Source organism: Hippocampus zosterae, chromosome 18 (genome assembly GCF_025434085.1).
Source record: "Hippocampus zosterae strain Florida chromosome 18, ASM2543408v3, whole genome shotgun sequence".
NCBI classification, from domain to species: Eukaryota; Metazoa; Chordata; class Actinopteri; order Syngnathiformes; family Syngnathidae; genus Hippocampus; species Hippocampus zosterae.
This window is the reverse complement of record NC_067468.1, coordinates 13,409,750-13,432,606: the sequence shown is the minus strand read 5'-3', so window position 1 is coordinate 13,432,606 and position 22,857 is coordinate 13,409,750. Positions and strand designations below refer to the sequence as shown.

The 22,857-nt window shown below is 45.3% G+C and overlaps 1 protein-coding gene across 5 annotated transcripts in view; it reads left to right on the top strand.

The window, feature by feature from the left end:
• arhgap24 (Rho GTPase activating protein 24) overlaps positions 1-22,857 on the top strand; it is a 28,792-nt gene that overhangs the window by 2,050 nt on the left and 3,885 nt on the right. For 2 of the 5 annotated variants that reach the window (XM_052051497.1, XM_052051499.1), the window contains exons 2-9: positions 3,221-3,436; positions 7,140-7,227; positions 17,702-17,824; positions 20,643-20,850; positions 21,042-21,174; positions 21,235-21,308; positions 21,374-21,495; positions 21,559-22,690. In XM_052051497.1, coding sequence (XP_051907457.1) covers positions 3,236-3,436; positions 7,140-7,227; positions 17,702-17,824; positions 20,643-20,850; positions 21,042-21,174; positions 21,235-21,308; positions 21,374-21,495; positions 21,559-22,690 — 2,081 coding nt within the window. In that variant the 5' untranslated portion in view covers positions 3,221-3,235. The other 3 variants (XM_052051500.1, XM_052051498.1, XM_052051501.1) reach the window with 3 other exon arrangements.

The following is a 22,857-nucleotide window of genomic DNA, read 5'->3' as shown; positions in this document are numbered from 1 at the left end:
GTCCGCTTTTTTTTTCTTTTCTCACCATGAGCCTTTTTTAAAAAGACATTTTAAGGGTGTTCTGCTTATTAATGTGCCCTGATTGCTTTCCAGAAATGTCGAGAGTGACACATGGCATAAAATAAAAGGAAGAGAGAGTCATGCTTGCGTCACAGCCAAAAAGGCGGCATTGTAGACTATCTGAAGGGGGACCACTTATGCTTCATCACACAAACTAACAGGACTTGAACCTTCTGAGTCCTTACATCCCATCGCGCGCTGCTTGCAATCATACAGTGACTCACGGCGTGGGTCCTGATTGAACTCGGACCAAGGTGATAAATCCAGAATAGGTTCCCCCATCGGATGTTTAATCACGCAAGACTTTAATTGCGCTGCATCTGCCGGCCAAGATGAAGAATCTGTTCTGGGGTTATTTCAGCAATGCTTCCACATGAAGTCAGTTCCTGTTTTACATCCAGTAAAGAAGCTTGGCCCCCTGTCTACACTCGCAGGAGCAAACTGTTCTCCGAGCGTTGCAGCTTTGGTAACCGGGTTTATATTTGTCTTTAACACATGTGGGTCACGGGGCCTCCACAAGAGTCATAAGGGGGGAGGAGGGATCTTTGCAGGGGGTTTACAGCGCTGAGAAGCAATGTCACGCCAAAGTCTCTTGTACAAATTTTGCTGACATGGAGCCAAACTATTCTACTTTGAATTAAGACCAAATTATATGCCAACAAGTCCTGTGTATACAGTACTGTGGAAAAAAAAGGTAATAATACGAGGCCACAGCGAGCGTTGTTGTTTTGATGAACTTTTTCATACCAGCAATTTTGACACAATACAATTTTCGCAAGGCGTTTTCCCAACAATGACATTTTTGAAAGTCAAGTCCTAATATGAGGAAAAAGTTGGAATTTTATGTGGAAAATGGCAGAATTTGAAAAAAAAATAGTTTTTAATGGTGCGATGAAGTTGAGTTAAAAACGTGATATAAACAACCGTATCTTTTGAGATTAGATTTTTTTTTTTTTTTGAGAATTAAGTCACATGAAGGGCGGCCCGGTAGTCCAGTGGTTAGCACGTCGGCTTCACAGTGCAGAGGTACCGGGTTCGATTCCAGCTCCGGCCTCCCTGTGTGGAGTTTGCATGTTCTCCCCGGGCCTGCGTGGGTTTTCTCCAGGTGCTCCGGTTTCCAAAAACATGCGTGGCAGGCTGATTGAACACTCTAAATTTTCCCTAGGTGTGAGTGTGAGTGTGAATGCTTGTTCGTCTCTGTGTGCCCTGCGATTGGCTGGCAACCGATTCAGGGTGTCCCCCGCCTACTGCCCGAAGACGGCTGGGATAGGCTCCAGCACCCCCCGCGATCCTAGTGAGGATCAAGCGGCTCGGAAGATGAATGAATGAATGAATGAATGAATGAATGAATGAATGAATGAATGAAGTCACATGAAAAAATAAGAACAATATGAGAATTAAGTTGTGATTTTTTTTGAATGATTATGCAATTTCATGCGGATGAAGTCTCAACTCGTGGATAATCTCATGCTATGGAAAGAATTGTTTATTCCATGAGGAAAAAGTTTGATTTGTCAAGAATAGAATCCAAATACAGTACATGATTTATCTGGCTAAATATGCAGTTTTCTGCCAAATACACAAGCAGCACCGCCCGCACCAACCAATGTTATCTTGTTTTGGAGAGTGTAGGTTAGCTTATGTGCGCCTCTTCTGCCTCACACGATTGCCATTTGGATCCTCAATGCATTTTACTCACCACAACTGAGTATAGATCAGACTCGGGCCTCACTGCCACACACAAACTGACTCTGAGCCGTCTTCTCTCACGGGATGAGATGCGACGGAAGGGCTCCCTGGACGAGGCTAAAACGAGTCCAAATTAGCCCCTTTCAAATTGCACCTTCAACGCCCACAGCCTGGAAAAGGCCTTTTTTTTTTTTTAGACAACTTTCCCTCCCGACGGCTGCTTCCTGTGGTCGCGCAAGATTCCTCGCTTTAATTGTTGTTTCACAAAACCTTGAGCGGTTTCAACAACAATCTGCCAGAAGGGAGTCCGTGGATCTTCCCCTCGCATAACTATTCCCAAAATGAAAAGACTATTGAATCAGCTCCAAACACTTCTGGAAACAGTTTTCTGTATGTTGTTCGACCGAATATCTACAACGTGTACAAGAGGAGGGACTGCAAGCCCCCGGTGTCTCTTATTTCTTTTACGCTTCATTCTTTGTAGCGCATGCAATCATCATACCATACAACATGTTATATCATGATCAGCATCTGGCTACGACATAACCGTATTGCCATTATTATCTAGGGAGAAGCTGGTACCCACTCGGCTGCTCAAGAAAATATCCAATGACTGTGTTAAATAATTCAACATCATATTTGGACAGATGAATCCAAGACCAGAAAGAAACCCGCATGATAGTTTGGAAAGATTTGCGACCCTCATTTGCCATTTTACGACTGTCCTTGGAATTTAATTTCATACCTTGGACCAGATACAAATCCTGAGTATGTATGCACACTGCCAAAAAAATGACGGTAGAAAAAAAAATTCAAAGGCCTGACATTTAATATTTGGGGATAATTAGTGTGCATTTTTAAAAATGTCCTTTTTTTAATTACCTGAAACCAAGGGAAAAACACTTTATTTAATAATGTGATACATAAAGACGCATCATTTTGGTACATTTCAGCTAAAAACGAACAATTTAGGTGATATAGGCTTAATAAGAATGTGAAAAGTTTATTAGCGGGGCATTTCATTGACTTCATATGTGGGATGCTACCTGCATTCATGAGGTGGGGAAAAAAAGAGGTCTGACTTGGATTTCGGCAATCATCCCAACGCACTTTTATTATTTTATTCCTTTTTATTTTCTTCACTTGGTGGACTGCGATTTGGAATCACTGTTGGGCTGCCGCATCTGGTCATCATCTGGACCTGCGGCTTGTTTGGACGCTCACCAAGCCCAGCTCAGCCAGAGTCACGGAAGCTTTAACGCCGATGTCAGCAGACTTGAAGCAGGAGTCACGCGGCAAACGCCGTGCTTGAAAACAGGCAGCAATGCGTTGATGGTCAATGAGCATGAGAAATTCTGAACGTTGACTTTTATTAAATTTGAAGCTCATCTGGATACGCGTGGGATGTTTCAGCAATCCCCAGCCGATGCGAATGTGGTTATGTCTTATATTTGTTTTGGATTCTTGGCAGGTTTGAGTCGCCGTGATGGACGAGCAGTCCCACGGCGGACCCCAGCAGGGCGGATCGCAAACCGGCGTGGAGGCTTTCCAGGAGAGGCAGGGTGCCATCAGGTGCGGTTGGCTCCGAAAGCAAGGTGGTTTCGTCAAGACGTGGCACAGCCGCTGGTTTGTTCTACGAGGGGACCAACTCTTCTATTACAAGGACGAGGACGAGAGCAAATCCCTGGTAAGGATGGCAACGCAATTATCACGGCAGCTGACATTTTGGAATGTCGTTGTCAGTTTATCACAATCTCACATTAGCCTTATTGGCTAAGATGCTAACCAATGCAATGGTGCCGCTACTTAGGAAATTAATTGGTTCTGGAAGAAATTTCTTTTGAACGTTTTGAAAGTAGAGGCGCGTTGGCAACGCAATCATCACGGCAGCTGACATTTTGGAATGTCGTTGTCGGTTTATCACGATCTCACATTAGCCTTAGTGGCTAAGATGCTAACCAATACGATGGTGCCGCTACTTAGGAAATTAATTGGTTCTGGAAGAAATTTCTTTGAACATTTTGAAAGTAGAGGCGCGTTTTCCATGTAAACGCCCTAATTCGTTCCGAGTCCCCCCCCCCCAAAAAAAAATTCTGTGAATCATGTAGACCTAGCATATTCTTGAAATAAAGTTTAGCTGCCTTCAAATAAATGACAAATAATCAAACACATTGTGCTAGTCGTCTTTCGGACTCCCATTCAGGCGATTGTTTGACAGTCGGCGCTTATGTGAGCCTCGAGCTCAGCGAGTCATACCGACAACAACGAAGCAATCTCTTTAGTGACTGTAACCAGGCAGCCTCTTGCAGCGAGTATGCAAAGACTGAACAAAGACGCAGACAGACAGACACGCTTTTGGTTCTCATGACAAGGCAAAAAGTGGACCGAAATGGATTTTTAATTCTTTCCACGTGTTTGGTTGAACAGGACTCTTGTTCTTTTTCAACATGCTTCCTTGACTGTACGGCCCAGTCCTGTCAATGCATGATTTACTTATTTGCAATTTATGCTCAGCGAGCGAGAAATAGCTAGCTAACGTTACTCTGTCCAAAGGTTAAATATGTCATTTTAAAAGGAATACAAAGTTACTTGCTAATCATTACTGTAAAGGAAGATTCAAATTATCCGGCAAGCTGTGGTTTACAATCGTGATGTCATGCTGGTGATAGATTTAGCTTGCAGATAAGAATTTCACTATGAAAGGGAACTAGTAATGATTTGTAAATAATTGAACAAGTTTCACATTTATGCTTTTATTTTGGGCTCGGTTTATACAATCACAAAAAAAACTTGCATTTGAACAGGGGGTGTGTAGACTTTTTCAATCAACCGTACCGACGAGTACAATGCTCCCTTTTGATTGACAAAAGCAGAACTGTTGCCGCGGCTTTTACATCATGTTGTTTTTGGCTATTGAGCCGTGGCCCTTAAGTTAAACAGTGACGAACATATTATGCACCGACGCGTCTTCGGCAGTCACCAGTGGCTTTTGAGTATTCGACATTAAGAAATTGCGAGAAGCCATCGTCGCTTCAATGGGTCGTGTTGTGTCCCGCACACTTGGGCAGCCAAACCTCTCCGAGCAATGTGTGGAATCCCAAGAATGGCAACCTGATGGAGGCGCGAGGTCACAAGCATGCGTAGAGTAACGGCACGCGTGGGCTTAGCGTCAACATGCCACCAAGCCCGCCCTCGCTCGTCCGCCGAGTTGCGCATCACCCGCACTCGAATTTCATTGTACGCGGCCTTTACACAATGGCGGCATTCATTAGCCGCTGTGGCTTTAGCATACAAACATGGACGTCGCGTGTCGGTGCCAGTGAATTATCAGCATTGTTCAGAAATGCGCTTGAAGTTATTACAGTATGTGCTTTGAAAAGTCAACTCGACGAGTTTTTATACGGCAAAGGCCTTTTATCCGACCGTGACATTCTCTCTGTTTTCACTTGTCAGGCTCAATGAAATTCTAACGCCGCTGTTTGACACTCGGCGCCATCGTCACCGTTGAACACATAAACTCTCATTTAGTACAACCTCAGTGTGTAATACATGGCCGGTTGCCACCCGATGCATCATGGCGTCGCAGTTGGCAGGAGTGCGCAGACTGAAAGCGCTCCATTTCTTTATTCCGAAATATTCTTTGCACGTAGCCCAAATGCAGACTGTGTAACGGTCGCCCTGTCCCACAACCCGATGAATGGGAAAAGTCCATCAGCTTCCTTCGCGTTGTGTTTTCTAAATCACATCTCCATGACCTCAGGTAGGAACAACCCAGCGGTGGGAATTCGAAGGAATGTGCACAAGTGACTTTGACCGAGCTCTCAGAGTGCACTTTGAGCAGTTGCTTTCTGCTCAATCGTGGCTGACCGAAAAATCAGCATCATCATCGAGCGCCACGTCTTCACCAATGACACCTGTATCTTAACCCATTCAGCGACAGCGGTTACTACAGTGGACAGTTTAGCATGTTATCCGGTTACAGGGTGCACGAAAGGGTTCATTTGCGTTGTCCTCCGTTGACCTTACAAGGAAGTAAGTCCATAAACGAACTCTTCAAGTGCACTTTGGGCTTAATGATTTTTTTTTTCCGTCTCCTATACTTTTAACAAGGTTAAATAAACAAAGACACTGAGAGACACGCCGTGCTCAGTGAGTTCTCGTTAAGTACATCAAAGTACTTTTTTGGCCGAGGCCAATTCAAGGATTTTCACATTTCACAGCAGGCAAAAATATTGGGTCACAACTCATCGTTAGGTGACTGCTTATTGTGTTTTAGGTACTCGCAGTCAGTGACAACCGGTGGAGAAGCCTTCTCACTTAATAAAAAAAAAAAAAATGAAGCAGAATGTTTTTGACTCTCGAAGAGAATGACTTAAAGGAAAAAAAGGAACTCACTGACATCGCGAGTGCTCCCACTGAGTTTGACTTCCTGACTCTGTAAGACCACTGAGGCTGGACACCAGTAATTAGCAGATAAAAAAGGGGCTTAGTGGTCATCAACCGGCCAATGGCTAATGACCGATGACTTGCAGTTCAACAACTCTCAATGTTTCTGTTTGCCACTTGGAATTGAAAAAAAAAAAAAAAAAACAACCCTTTCCTGCACCCTGTAACCCGATCACATGATAAGCTGTCCACTGTAGTAACCGATGCCCCCGAAAGGGTTAAACTATACCCTCGCTGGGTTTTGTCTGGTGGCTATATTTTGGGGACATACTCATTACAGCATTCCCCCTTTAATTGTTTCCAACATAGCAACAATATACAAATGTTTAAAAAAAAAAAAAAAGGTCTGTGGTCAGAGTTGAGCACAGCAAACAAAAGGCCACCGCAAGACATGTCAGTGGGTGTTGTGGTTTAAAAGTATGGAGCGAGGAGTGCCAGCCCAGCTACCAAAAGCCACACCCACATATGCATTGAAGCCATCTCGTTTCCTGCCTGGTCAAAGTGCCACCACAATGAAAGTTAAATGCAAAAAAAAAAACATCGCTGCTGTTGATCTGTGCATTTTTGTAGATGAAGGCCACATCAAACGCCTCCGTTCCGTCCCGCTTTTTACGACCCTTTTGCTCTGAAATCTTTTCGTCTGGGGGCCTCAGGTAGGGTTTCCACTTCTTCCCGGTTGTCACAGTTACGGCCCATTAAACGGCCCGCGAACTAGGACTCCCCTCTGATCTTGTTCACGCCGTCACTGACCCACAGCTTGTCTTCATTAGAATGACCTTTGCTAATGACCTCTATCGATTTGGCACCACTTGCTCGTTCGTTTCAAACTCGCACTTCTGTCCAAATGCCCATAAAGTAGGTCAGAATTTAATCCTGACTGTTCGGGCTCAAAACGCTCACAGCATGGGATTGAAATGTTCCGTTTTCTTGTTCTTCTTCTGCAGGGAGCCATTTTTCTGCCCGGCAACAAAGTTTTAGAGCATCCAAGCAGCGGCGATGAAGCAGGAAAATATCTCTTTGAGGTCATTCCAGGTAGGGCAAAACCATTTTTATTCTTTTCTTTTCTTTTTTTTATATACAAAACGGTGACACAAAAAAAGAGGCAGAAAAAAGCTGGCTTTTTCAGCAGTATAAGAACCTCACACCCCAGTTCTGATGATGCTAAATTACCTTACACACAAGCACACACCAGGCTATGTTGTTCCTCTGAAGGTGGAAAAAATTAGAACCAACAACATTGGGGTTGTTTTTCGGATGTTTATGCTTCATTGGTCAGAGAAGTGAAACTGCATGAAGCCACACCCAACGTCAGTCAGGAAATAGGCCGAGTGTGGCCCAATACTGCAGTCAGAAAGATGAGGAGATTCAATTGAGTAGATGCTGTAGTTAAAAAAGAAAAAAAAAAGTTCTGTCTTCAATCTCACTTCCTTCTTTTCGGGTGTCACAATGCGGCATGTTTTTTTTTTTTTTAATCCTGATTTGGATCGAATATTGCTGGCATCAGGCCAAAGCCCCCTTTGACCAAATATAAATTTTTTTGCCCACCAATATTTACTATTGGTCAGTTCCCTACCAGTTTTCTTGTCTTTGTATGTCTTAAGTATGACTGCACAGTTCCACCGTGGCTCAGTTGTACTTTCTTTGGCTTGGAGCAGTCGGTTTTCACTTTGTGGTCAACTGTGGAAACAAGATGGCATTCAATGGTAGGAATGACACAAACAATAGAGGCCCTACTATAAAAAATAAAAAAAAACACATGCACACACACAAAAAAAAAAGAACAAAAAAAAAAAGAACAGCATAGTCCAGTTTTTGTTTTTGCTGGACTCTGGTGCATTGCCACCAGCAAGATGATTGTTGCTGCTGGTATAACCAGCAAGACCAGCACGAAAACACAACAAAACAATGCTGGTCTACGATTGTTTTTTTTTTGTTTTAAAGTGAGGGAAGAATAAAGTCTATCCAAGAGGAGACTGTGGGCATCTGCAGCAAAGTGCAGACTGCAGGCCATAATGCTGGAAGAAGCATGTAAGGATTCTTTTTGTCATTTCAGCAGTGCTTTACGCTTAGAAATAGTGTCGGCTAGTAACTGGTTTTGACAAAAGTGTCATCTCTCTCTGAGGGGGGGGGGGGGCGCGGGGGTGGTGATTGAAGACTTCTTTTCCATTGCCTCCCTATATTCAGGTTGTCCTTCCCTCAGCAAAACTAGCAGGACTGTTTACACCGAATGGGCTTGTTATGAGGAGGTGAATAAAGACGTCTCAGAGCAGCGGGAATGAAAGGGAAAAAAGCACAACACATTTATTCCACTGCTCTGCTGCCGTGCAGAAAACAGAACGGGAAGTGATGAGGGCGGTAGGGTGGGTGGGAGGAATATGTTGATGACTTTCCAAGGAAAAGAGAGAAAGTCGTCCAGGGATGTCTGTTGCCTCATAGCTTGATGTCGCCGGAGGCTGGAACCGCTCCGCTTTGTATTTTGGGCTCTTTTGAGCAAAATTTTGCAAAATTTCCCCAAATTCACCTGCGATCGTTGTCAACCCATGTGCATGTTCCTCTCATCTGTCCTCATCTTCGCACATCTGGATATATGTTTAATATGTGCACCGTTCTCGGCAGGAGAACGCGGTTGCCGGGAAGCAAATATTTAGACTACGATCCCGTTTGACTCTTTCTCCAGTCGCTGACTGTCTGCGGGGCACCGATGCAACCGTGACATTCTCATCATGTTGGAACAAGCTGGCCAGATGTTGAGCTAAAGAGTGAAGACATAAGATGTGCACCGTCATACTGCACTATTCCATTCCATAGAACTGCTTTCCCATGCATCGCCCTCACCCCTCCAGCCCCAACTTAAAAACAACACGGCAAATTGGAGTAAACAACTTGCTTTATTGTGCTAAAATTGTTGCCAAGAATGTCAATTATTCATTCATTCATTCATTCATCTTCCGAGCCGCTTGATCCTCACTAGGGTCGCGGGGGGTGCTGGAGCCTATCCCAGCTGTCTTCGGGCAGTAGGCGGGGGACACCCTGAATCGGTTGCCAGCCAATCGCAGGGCACACAGAAACGAACAACCATACGCACTCACACTCACACCTAGGGACAATTTAGAGTGTTCAATCAGCCTGCCACGCATGTTTTTGGAATGTGGGAGGAAACCGGAGCACCCGGAGAGAACCCACGCAGGCCCGGGGAGAACATGCAAACTCCACACAGGGAGGCCGGAGCTGGAATCGAACCCGGTACCTCTGCACTGTGAAGCCGACGTGCTAACCACTGGGCTACCGGGCCGCCAGAATGTCAATTAATTCTATTTTAAAGTTGTTCCAATTTAAAAGAAAGTTTTAAACCCCAAAATGACAAGCTGTGTTTGGGGGTGAGGGGTGAGGGGGGAGGGGGGTTCGGATCGCGGGATGCTTTATCAATATGCTTCCTTTGCAGAGTTCTGCGTAAAAGGCAACGGTAGCTTAATACCAGCCATTTAAAGTACTGCACTGTATTTCTGTTTGAAAGACGTGTGACTTTAATCTGACTTTCCACATATCTGACTCCATCATCAGAACATCCCGCTAGTGTGGATCGGGACTTGTATTTTTATCTTGTTCATCCGTCCAGGAATGTCACGTATCTGTGAGCTCGGGAAAACAATGAGCAGGAGCACTCTTCTTCTTGCTCTTAAAGGAGACATACTATTTATCAGCACAGGAAGCATTCAATGCTGTGTTGTCCCAACGGCTTGATGATAAAAATCCCAAAGTTTGGGCTGTGTCTGGTCTGAGTTCACTGCTCATTCCTTTCCCCATTCCTCGACCCATGAGAGGCCATTTTGGGTCACGTTGCCGTGCGAAGGCGAGCAATAAAATCTGTTTACAGGGAGTTGGTTGGAAAGTTACAAGTCTCTCCTGTATGTTCCTTCCAATTTATAAGTCAGTTGAAGTAAGTAAGCCTCAATTTCTCAGAGCTTTGCCTTGTGCTGCAGTGATATGAGGATACAAAAAGAGGGTGAAAGTAAGCCGAGGGCGCCCTCTTGTGGACATATCAATTACTTCAACGTTTGAGGAAGGAAAGCAAAGCGAATACTGTACTTATTAAAAGCATAAATCGTAGAGCATCGTATCGTGCTGGGAGGCAATATTAAAATATTGTATTTCTAAACAGGCTATAAACATCTCAACACCAGTACACACGACTCAATCTCGTCGCCATTACCCAACCCTTCTCCTTCCGCCCTCATCCCAGCCTATTTCCGTAGCAACACTGCCATCTAGTGTACAGTCAGAGAACATAACACATCGAATGCATTCTGTGAGACAGTGAATGGTTGAGAACATCAATCAGTTATGACTGTACTGCTTTAGATCAGTCGTGGGTGATTACGTTTTAGTTGCGCAAGCATTATTATCATCATTATTATTGTGTTTTATCACAAAACGTTTTCCATATGTTTTTTTTTGGGGGGGGTGGGGGGTCAGGATTCCAAGTGTCCTAAATGTCAACGCAGTTGTTTTTACGTACATGCATGCCATGCCTGCATGCAGCTCCATGTGTTCGCACTAAAACGTGATGATGGAGTGATTTAATTAGTCTTCCCGCAGTGTGCCGTAAATCTGCGAGGCTGAATCTGAGAACTGTGGTGGCAAGTCGTGAAATTGATTTTGTGGAGAAGATGTCTTCCTGCATGCCAAGTGTGCGGTGCACGCGTGAAAATTTACAAGTACGAGCCCGGCATGCTCAGGAAGGATTCAGACGTATCTGGCGGCAACGGTGCTGTCGGGGCCACCCGCTATTAATTAACGAGGCAGTCGTGGCTTGAAGCTCGTCTCGCATCACCTGTAATTACGCGCTACTCTACTGCTGACTTACTCATCGACTCCCTGTCACCAGCCATTTATTACACTATTCCAAAGGCATCCTGTAATCTGCCCTCATATTAACCATTTGCATTTCTAGTCACTTTTGTGTGTGTGTGTGTGTGTGTGCAGAACGCAGGTCACATTTTCTGTGTTTGGGAAAATACTTTCATTCCATTCCAAGACGTCTTTTTCCTGTAATGTTTGCGTCGTGCGAGAATGTGGCTTCCTCAGGAAGAAATACGCGACGGGAAGTCCAAATACCTTACATAACAGTCAAATTGAGGGGTTTGCCATTTGACAGTCAGGCTCATACTGTAACCCCCCCCCATCTCCATGAGGACAATATCCTCCACACACACATCAGGTCGGCCAGGTCACATTTTTGGGGTCTGTTTGTCCAACACTTCAATGTTTACACCGACGGTATGTAAACTAGTCCCGTCGCATAAATATTTGGACGTCTCCCCGTTTCCGTTTTACGTCTGAGCGCCAAGAAGTTGCTACTGCCGCTGTGGAGGTCCTGTTTTGATTAACGTTTTATTCGGGAGCACGTTTACGCTCAGGATTTTTGGTGGGGTTCCGGGATTTTTTTGCAACATCCATTTTTTTTTGGAGACCATTTATTTCACACTGAAATGTGGTTGACTTGTGGTTTCGATCGCTTTTGGTTGTGAGCAGTATTGCTGGGAAAACAATAGGATTGTCTTTTTTGGTGCGAATCTGGATGAAAATGCAATTCAGGAATTTTTGCGAGATCAGTCACGTTTTTAAGTTTTGCTTAAATTTTCTAGGAAGATGTGTTCTTGTGCAGGGTTAAGTCTGGTTTAAGGTGCGAGTCGTGGCCTATTTGTGTGGTGCGACATTTCCCTTTGTTTTGCAGTTGGGATGAGGGGAAGGTTATGCCAAAATATTTCTTTTTTTTTTGTTCCCAAATCTGCTAAATATAAAAATCCCCAAAAATATAAAAGTTCCCAAAAATATAAAAAAATATATTTTTGACATTTGCCCTGATTCCTCAGGAAAAAATCTGATATTTTTATTGCTTTTATTGTTTGCAAGGCAAAAGACCCCTTCCCTTTTTTTTTTGGTCAAATATCTTGCTTAAACCATGCATCCTGGATTTTTGCTCCCTTTCATCTCTCAGTGAAAAAAATGCATGCGTAAGCGTGACAAACAAAACGCATATGTCGGAGATTGGCATCTTTCAATGTCAACAATTTGGTGCTGATCCAAATGATGATTCCCTCATTCTTGGCAAAGTTCTGCTTTTCACTGGATTGCTTTTAAATGAAATCGCTCTCAAAAGCCAGATTCTAAATGACGGGAGGGATCCATTGGGGAGAGTGAAAAGAGGATGAGTGGGTCATCAAGAACGAGAGCAAGAAAGCTTTGCCGACCAGTAGCAGCAGCAACCTCGGAAACCCTGCGTGTCTGTATTTATAGAGCACTGTGGATGAGTCACTTGGCCAAGTGCCTTCTCCTGGGCTGCCAATTTTACAGGTCTCCACTTTGGGGAGGGCCACTTGATTTACGACGTGACTCCCTCTCTGCAGCCCTCGTTCCCGCCCTCCCCTGGCCTGCACCGGCTTCCAGCCTTCCCCACCCCTCTAACTTTCCTCCGAGACGAGCAACGTACGCCACCTTTGCTCATTGTCTCTGCTCTCTGGGGAAAAGGGACCCCCCCCCCAAGTTTCTGGGAAGGCAGACTACCCTCGATCTGACCTCGTGTCAGTTGAGCACCGCAATGAAGTTTCTTGCGCCCGCGAGGGTTGCGTGCAAAAAGGGATCTATATGAAGACGTCCGGTTGCAAAGAAAGGAAGGACGACAAGAGTCGCTGTTGGGCAACGAAGCCTGAGTGTTGCGGCAGAGACGGAAGACGGCGTTTTCCATTTGTGGCGTGGGACAGGAACCGATGAAGAAGCGGGACCGGTGGGCCGGGGGGTCAACGACAGCAGCGACAGGGCTCGTCTACGTCTGCAGCCCATGGACCTTAACTCCAATGCAGGTTTGTCTCTTTGAGTGATGCCTGCAGGCAGGTTTACATTCGGTTGGGACCGTTTTCTTGCTCATATAATTAGACCTTTGGACTATTTATGTTTAGAATTGGACTGATGAGCGGAAAGAAGCCAGTTTATTTTCACTGTAAACAACTGATTGTATACTTTCGAGGCTATCGGCGTGTCATGCCTGGAAATGGTTGAATTCCATCACCAGTATTCATAGTTACCGCTTGCAATGAATCCGCTTTGGAAGTCTCCCACCAGTTTTGGTGGCCAGATCCCCTTAGCGGCCATCTGCAAAAAGTCCACGATGGAAATATTTCAATTGTCAATGGAATTTCCTTTTTGGTGCCGTCCTGACAGTTCCGATGCATTGAATTTATATGATTTGCAACGGCATGGCGTGTCAGCTTTTTTGATGTTCCATGTCCCAGCCCAGCATATAGGCGCTGAAGTCTGTTTTGGTCCACAGAGATGATTTCTACAGTAACTTTCTGGTTCCCAACTACGACATTGGAAACCTTTTTGTCCCAATTCAGTTTGCAGTACCTGGCTGAAGGACGCATTATCAGGCCTAACTCAAACTCTAACTTGTCCCAATTCTCATTAGCCAAGTCTCACTCTGGTCCCAAGATATTGAGCGAATGCTCCCAATAACATCTGTGAGAACATTTCGGGACCTCGGTATTGCTCCAAAATTCCAAAGACCCCTTCTTTCCTTGTGACAGGTTTACTCTCTGCCAAGGAACTGCCCTCCGCATGAACATCAAGGGGCTAAGCAAACTGCCCTGGGGCGCTCCTCTGTTGAGTGGAGGAGGTGTGAGTCTTCTGCAGTCTTGTTTGTGAACTCTTTCATTCGGTTCTGTGTGTTCTGTGTCTGAAAATAACATAAAGAGGAGTTGCTCATCACAGCAGTTTGCAACTATAAGATCCTAAACCGCACATGTGGTTTGAATGCCACTCGAGTGCGTTTGTAGTCCAACTATGCAGCTTGAAGAAGTCTCGTCCAAGGAATAAAAAAATCCAACTTTAGTGGGGAAAAAAAAGCATCCAGCTGGCCCATGTGTCACTTTGCTTGAGGCAGACTGCAGTGTATGTTAAAATCAGTGAGAAGCTTTTACACATAACCGTTTAAAAAAAATTTAAAGTGAGGATGTTCATGAGGTTTAAATGTCAATTTTTTTGGTCATTTCCAGATCCAGATACATATCTCAAGAAATTGGTTGAGCTACATTTTTTGAGGGGGTTTTGGGCACTTAGAGAAGACCTGTAGGCAGGGACCATGATAGTTTCCCCAAGTAAGATTTTTAACCCGGAGTGTTCTACCCGTCACGTCACAATACCATTAATGGACATAAAAATCCAAAAGAATGTAGCGACAACTGTTACTCAAGTCCAACCACTCCCCCTCTGACTGCCTGACAGAAGAACTAGCGTCGAGCTCCGCCAAGAGCTGCTGGCATGACCGTCTGCATTCTGATTATTACCCGACGGTGACCCATTTTTTTTTTTCTGCTCCGATCCAGCCAGCCCCGCTTTGGTTGGCTTTGTCATAGAAAAACAACAAAGATGTGGAGTGGCGGCGGCACAGACAAATGTTGTATTAGCCAATGCTTGACTCTCACGTGTCAAAAATGACGGTGAAAGACGCAAACACGGGGCCTCACTGTCTGCCCCACCTGCAGCGCTCCCCTCAAATCGACGACGTCCGTCACTAAGCGGCAATATGAAGTGATGGGGGGCTGACTTAGTGATGAACTTCAGATTTATCTCTCTTTCTATCACAATAATGGCCCTTTCTTGACAGATCCATTCAGTACCAGAAATCAATCCAGCAGATGAAAATGTTCATTTACAGCCCCCCGCCCCCCCTCCAAAGTCATTACTCAGCAAAACGGTGTGAAATTGATCACACACCCTTCCTTCTCCCTTGAATGCTCATCTTTTAGTTTCTCACGCAGGGGGGAGGGAGAACTCAACTAGTGTACTGATGTGCAACAATTTGTCACAGTAAATCAGGAGGTTGTGGGACTTTTTCTTTTAAAAAAATGGTTCAAAGGGTTTCTAAACATGGGCTCAGACTACCAATTTTGGCTTTGGGGAGTGCAGGTGTGCACCTGGCCCCGGGGCTGTCATCGGTGCTGATAGGTGATATTAACAGGTATTAGTGAGCAACTCGTCTGCTCCATCGCTTGTGTTTCTTCTCTCTTTCGGGAAGTAGGTTCATATTGCAAATGCTGGGTGTGCTGCGATTTTTGTTGAATTAAAACACAAATTGATTTTTTTCATCCATTTTGAATCGGCATTTTCTGTACCTTTTTAATTTATATTTTTAAAAGACAGTTTTTATAAAATATTTTTTGACGGGGTTGTTAACACTCTCGTGATTCAAATTCACAAGGCATTCCATATTTTTTTGTGATTTTTTTTTTTTGCTAAGATAGAATGCATGTTTTTTTCATGGAGAGGGGACTTACTCAAGATACAAATGGCTTCACGCCAAATCCCGATCCATTTTTGTGTCATACGGCTGAAACAAACAAAGCCAACTGGCAAAGGGAAGAAGCGATGCTTTTAAAAAGACAAAATAATAACACCCACGTATTTGAGTGTCTGGATCTGGTCATCCGATTCCCTCACAAGCTTCTGACCAGACAGTTCCTATTGCTGAAGTTACACTGAATTGCGCTTACATAATAGTGTATTTACAGCAGCCTTGGCAGAACACACATCACACACACACACACGCACACACACACAGAGCGTGTTATTTGCTTGGCATGAAAACAGAACGGAGGCTGCCTGGATGCCTGGACAGCCCGGTGACCTCCCTTGAACGTGATGACCCCCTCAGCCCTCCCACCCCATTGGACTGTCCCGGCAGCTGCAAAAGACGAAAAACCACAGTGGTAGATTTCAAGCTCGGATATCACGTTTGCCACAAAAGACAATTATTCAACATTTTTAGGGGGGCGCCATGATCCAATCTTTAAACGTTTTAGATGGAGTCAGTCGAGCAGAACCCCCCCCCCCCCTTTCCCCCCGCTTGTTGTTACTCATTGGGCATCAGATGGTAATGGATAGCCGCTGTAGCTCTATGGGGGTCAGTGTTCCCTGGCAGGCAGCGTCTTTGGGGACTCAGGTAATGTTGCCTTGATAGCGACATTGTCGGCCATTGATATCACACACCTGGGAGGGGTCACGTGAAAGGGGAGTCTGGTATGAGATGGGTGAGGGGGGACTGTCCCACGTTGATAAAAGTGGGACACCCAGAAGCACGGAAAAGGATGAGGTGCAGAGATTCCTGAAAGGTCGTGCATGATCCGTTCCATTATGCTTGTCGCCATATACATGCAGTATAGTGTATCAACTTGCTAAATAAAATACTTTTATTGTCCTAACAATTATTGTCCCGACATCCAGAAAAAGTAATCAACTGGGAGGGGTATCGTGGGGACTAAAATATATGAAAGGTAAGGATATTCTTAAAAGGAATAAAGATTGACGGCTAATTGAATAAAATATTGGGAAAGCGAAAAGATGACGTCATGTTTCAGCGTGTGTTTGGAGAAGCGTCACGGTGCGAATGGGCCTGGTGTGTTTGCCTATGAGGTCGCGGCCGAGATCTTCCCATTGTTCTCGTCACTGTGCTAAAGAGAGGCGTGTGCGTGTGTGCTCACCAACCCCCCTCTGCAAACCTTTCTCTTTCACACCCTCTCAGCTGTGTTCAGTCCTCAGTGTGGAGCGCCGCCGTCCTCAAGTTAAGGATTCCCTTGAAAGACTTTTTACTAACCCTCACCCAATTATCCGGGACTGGAGTTGAAGGCATGGCAGTGGTGAATCCGACCGTGCATAGTTTGCCTTTGTATTGTACTCAGTTACTGTCTTCGTCATCAGGTAAAGTTGGTTGCTTCAGATCATGTCAGTGGTGCATTGCGTTGGCTTGATGTCCATGTGAATCGATGGTAGTTCCTGTTTGACTTCATGTTGAACTTGCGAGAGAGCTCCACGTCTCCATGTTGGGATGTTTTGCGGTGACGTAAAATGAACGTACAGGTGCATCTCAGGCAATCGCAATGTGGTTGAAAAGTCATTTATTTCCGATGATCACTTTAAAAACTAAAGCTCATAATTACCCACATTTATTCAAAACCTAGGAAAATGCTTGCCAGGCCAAGTTGGATTGATAAATTGTGCTTGTCAAAGTCATCCGCTACTTTTATTTTATTTTTTTTAACTAAACTAAAAAACAAGTCCAGTTAGGTGCAATTTTCAAACAGCTAAACATTCCACATTTTTTGCTCGGCTAGTCAGCTCCGAGTAACAGATGAACACACGGCATCCATCTGGAGCAGCTACAATCACATCATTGTTAGCATTAACGCTAGCTAGCCATGTCCTGTCACCGGCTGGTATGGATAAGTGTATGTACATATAACGGCCTCAAAGGTATTTCTGAGCCATTCCGTGCATAGCGGAACCCTTTGTTGTGTCCCACCATTTCATTTTTTAAAATTATATTTGGGGGGACAAATGACTGCGCCCCATCAATTCTGCAGGCAGATGTTCAGAATGGTCATTGATCTTGACAAGGGAGCTTTTGCCGCCTGTGCCAGCTTCAGCATATGTGTTCCATTGTTTTTGACAACAGGGGGAGACAGAGAGCGGATGACAACCAACCATGAGACCTACCTCCTTATGGCCAGCACCCAGAATGACATGGAGGATTGGGTGAAGACCATCCGCAGAGTCATATGGGCGCCTTTTGGTGGAGGTTAGTTTACAGATACCCACGTATGCTGTCATTAAATGGCCTAAAGGCCAGAGGTTGGAAACCCTTGCTCGAAATAACCACGGACTGACAGGAAGAAAAATTGTGCCTTGATCCAAATCCACATCAAATGTCATCTGTGATTAATTATTATAAATGATACATATAGACTATAATTTTAATGCATGAATCATAATAACTTAATAATTACAATTTAGTTTTTTAATGCAGTTAGTAAGTTTGGCAGTTTTGATTTGTCCTTAGTTTTCAAGAAATGCTGAGTTTGCTAAATTTTTATTAGTTTTAGTATTAGATTTAGTTTTTTGTAATATATGGAGCATTTGTCATCTTCAAGATAAAAACTGTATTCTGTAAAAAAAAAAAGGCAATTAAAATGCAATTCAAAACAACTGACCTTAGCTATGGATGTACATTCATTTTTTTACAATTGAGTAGTAAAGTTTTTAGGCAACCTTAATGGTATTATATGATGTAGGCCCGGCATTTGAACAGGGGTGTGTAGACTTTTGATGTCCACTGTACTGCAGGTTTCCCTGCATTGGATAGATGAGCGCAGGGCGTAACTAATGTCGGGGTTTTTACTAATGGCCTGTTCACGGGGTGCTTGTTGCGGGGCACACGTGCCACATGCGTAGGCGGACCACCGTGAACACCGGGGGCCGCATTGGACCCTCAGTTTGGACTTTGATGTCCATCGCAGTTGACTGCTCGTGAAAGGGATGAGCAATTTGTCAATGATGCCACTCGAAACATGGCCTTCCTCTGCCCCCCCGCACACACACACATTTACACACACGTTCTTTGACATTGTGCTGCAGCAGCAGATTGAGGCCCGATTGGCTGCTCAGGGGCCTCGCAGTGCGATTTGGAGCGACTGATAAACGGGGATTGGACGTCATGTCGTGTTGGGTCGTGGACCAGCTCGTGGTCTGAATTTAGACTTTCTGAGATGTGCTGCCGTGGCCTCTCCTTGTGGATCCTTCCAGATATACTGCACGGTAATTAGCGGTCGGCTTGTCCTTTGGGAACGTTTGCATGTTAACTTTGAACGTTGGGCCGAGTGGTGTTTTGGGGATTTGGCCTTCAAATTAAAACACAGCAATGCTTCATACTGTAACTTTTAAGCTAGCCTGTGCTGTAATAGTGGCCCAGGGAGGTGTTTATTTACTCAACTACAGATGGGGAAGGCCTTGATTTTTATTCAAAGGACTGTAACGTAAAAGTGGAGGAAAAAAAAGCAAGAAAAGAGCCAGACTGGGCAGAACAAACGAGACATTGTGAGAGGAGCCCCATTTCAAAGTTTACTCGGTTCACAGAACGTCAGATCATCTTGAATGCTGCACAGGGAAGCTGTTTACAGCATGTGGTAAAACTCTGCCCTTTATCTGACAGACTGTTTATTTTCCTTGGTAGGTCCTACTGTTTTGGTTCACAACTGCGTTGAAATGGGCTTGGCAGCTGGTGAACCTGGTCTTTTGTCATTTTACATGCCAGGCAATTTTGTCGTGGCAGACTGGAGTGAACTAACATTGTGTATAGTAAAAATAGATGACCTTTTTTTTAAAAAAAAAAGTGTATGGGAAGGACTTTGGAAAAATAATCGCTTATTAAATTCTTTGCATCTTTCCATGGGAAATGTAACCAAGTTTGTGCTTCTGCTTTGACGCCACGTTGAAAACGTTCAATCCCAAAATCCACTTCCTACATGTGATGTCATCCGTTTTGCTTAGCGACCCACTTCAAACAGGCTTAGCAGTAGGTGATCTTGAAATGAAATTTCAGACGTTTGTGTCAGAAATAAGTATGAGTCATACATTTGTACGGGTTTCTCACATTCACCCGGGCACACATGTGACTTGGGGGGGAAATCTTTCGAGCCTCATGACTTGGCTGACCTCCTTTTTCTTTTCTGCTCAAAACATTCCGCATCATTCAGTCGGCTGAACCCAGACTCCTTGTCAAATCTGAAAGGATCGATAGCTTCAAGTGTTGGGATTTTATTTTTTGGAGGGGTGAAACTGTTTGCCTTCCATGGATTTAGTTTTGAAACAATTTTTGGGGGTAAAATGGTGGAATGCAGGCACTTGAATTCAAGAGGCTCCGGTGTGTTGGCTTTCTGTAAATTCCTACTTGAGTTGATGAAGTGTGTCAGCATCAAAAGAGGTGAGTACAACAAAAAGACGTTGTGTGAGATGTCAGCTGCGTTACCAACATTCAGTGCTGCTTTTGCCTCAAATGAGCCAAGTTAGACAATTTGATCGGATATACGACAATACCCTGTACTGTCTGTCTAAATGTGAAAATATACTTTTTTACACTTTGAAACTATTTTTATAACAAATTTGTGAATGGAATAGTGAATTTGAATCAGGTGTTTTGGGGCATCCATGACTGAGTGGCGGTTTTACAACCCTCTAGCCATGCTATCGATTAGCATGTCAATGGGATTTTTCATTATATGTCATTGCTAGCAGTAGCTGTTCTGGAGGCAACGTAATTTGGTAGTTTTAACGTGTCAGGGTAAATTCTTTTTGTTTTAACTTTGTACAATTTTAGTTAACACGTGAGCTTAGTAGTATTTTTTTTTTGGTATTCATTTTTATTGATTTTCTGCATTTCCGCAATTAGCTGGCAAGCAGTTCAGGGTGCACTCCTCCTACTGCTCAAAGTCAGCTGGCCTAGGCACGCCCGCGACCCTCATGAGGATAAGCGGTTCGGATAATGGTGGATGGATGGATCTAATGCATCTGTGTATTATTTTTTTTAAACTACGTTTCATCTTTCTCGCATTACGTTGCAGGGATCTTTGGCCAGAAGCTGGAGGAAACAGTGCGGTACGAGCGTCGCTACGGGAACAAGATGGCGCCCATGCTGGTGGAGCAGTGCGCGGACTTCATCAGGCAGCGGGGGCTTTGCGAGGAGGGTCTCTTCAGACTTCCCGGGCAAGCCAACCTAGTCAAAGAGCTGCAGGAGGCTTTTGACTGCGGAGAGAAGCCCCTATTCGATTGGTGGGTTTCTTTTGTCATGTGACCAACAGTCAACTCCTCCCCCTTATCTCAACAACCTCTCTTTATGGTTGTAGCCTACATAAATGGAACAAATCCCTTTGACGTTCTGTATATAACATATTTTATAAAAACGACACTGCATTGACAAGACCAAGTGACCCTCCCCCACCCCATCCTTCTTGTCTTTGCAGCAACACAGACGTGCACACGGTCGCATCGCTGCTGAAGCTTTATCTCCGAGAACTCCCCGAGCCAGTCGTCCCCTTCCACAAGTACGATGACTTCCTGGCTTGCACCAAGCTACTCGGCGTGGAGGACGACACGGTGAGACAGACGCCCTTGAAGGGGTGATTTGGGGGTCATTGTGCTTTCTGTGATTGGCAGGGTATAAAAGAGCTGAAAAAGCTTGTGGATGGTTTACCTCCGGTCAACTACAATCTTCTCAAGTACATCTGCAGGTACCTACTATGATTGGAGTAGTTTATGAATGATTTTTTTCTCTAAGTTTGCATTTCCTTGGCAGATTTCTTGATGAAGTCCAGTCATATTCCGGAGTCAATAAAATGAGTGTTCAGAACTTGGCCACGGTTTTTGGGCCAAACATCCTCTGGCCAAAAGTCAAGGATCCGGTTGCCATCATGGAAGGTTTGTACTGAAAGTTCTCCAGAAGTGTCTTCGACAAACAGTTGATTGTTGTTGTGTCGACAGGAACCGTCCTGGTCCAGCAACTGATGGCTGTTTTGATCGGCCGGCACAACGTACTCTTCCCTCAGGACGAGGACGGTCCCGCCGGTCCGTCGGAGCTCGTCAACAACAACAACGCAGAGCTGCCGAGGCGACCCGCGGCCCAGACGACGGTACCTCAGAACGTCGAGAACAATAACGCGCAGGCTCCACACCAGTGCGTCTGGGAGGCGGTCGACTCTCCTTGCCGGCACGAGGACAACCGAGACTCCCCACGCTCCGCCAGCCCCCGGAACATTCCGGGATGCTTCGACAACACTCGGAACCCGCCGCTCACCGTTAAAAAGAACCCCGCATTTAGTAAAGGAAGCGGGATCGTCACCAATGGGTCCTTCAGCTCCTCGCCGCCCTCCTCGGATCCAAACATGGACAAGTGTCAGATACTGATGAGCGGCGGTAGCACACCGGGGCGCCGCAACGGGACGCTAAAGGGCTCGGGCACAAAAATGGGCACTGGCGGCGTTACGGGAGGGGGCAATGCCAATGGGGTTCTTCGCATGGGAGTGTCCGGCCCTGATGGGATGTCGACGGTCCTGAACGGCCAGGGCGGTCTTTGGTTACCGAACGGATGCGTCACGCTACGGGAGGCAAACAAAGTTTCGCGTGACTATCCCAATGGGGATCAAACTTGCAACCAAAACCGTCTGTCCACGTATGACAATGTGCACCTAAACCATCAGAACCTGCAGCAGCACAACCACGTGGTGCACGTGGCGTGTCTCAGCGGCGGCTGCGAGGACAAGCAGAGTGTGGACAGCGCCACCTGGTCCACGTCCTCATGCGAGATCTCCCTGCCGGATAACTCCACGTCCTGCCGCTCCTCCACCACCACCTGCCCCGAGCAAGACTTTTACGTAGGCCATTATCAGGACACGGACGGCCTCAACCAGGACAACGGCGGCGGAGAGTCGGGCGGCGACGAGGGCAGACGCACCGGCAGGGAGGCGGCAGGAGGGGACGCCGCGGCGAGGAATGGCAGCGAGCACTGCAGCAAGTACGGTGGAGGAGGAGGACACGGTGCGCTGCACAGTCTGGTGGCCAGTCTCAAGCAGGAAATGCTGAAGCAGAAGACTGACTATGAGTCCAGGGTAAAGAGGTAAGAAAACAAAAACATATTTCTAAATATTTTCTTTGAACCCTTTCAGGGACTACCCTCTTTCCTCTATTCCAAATTTGGATTTTTATTCTTTTTTTTGTGCCTTTTCGCCATTTTAATAAAACAATGTGCTGTAAACCTCAGACAACAACAACCTAACTTCACAT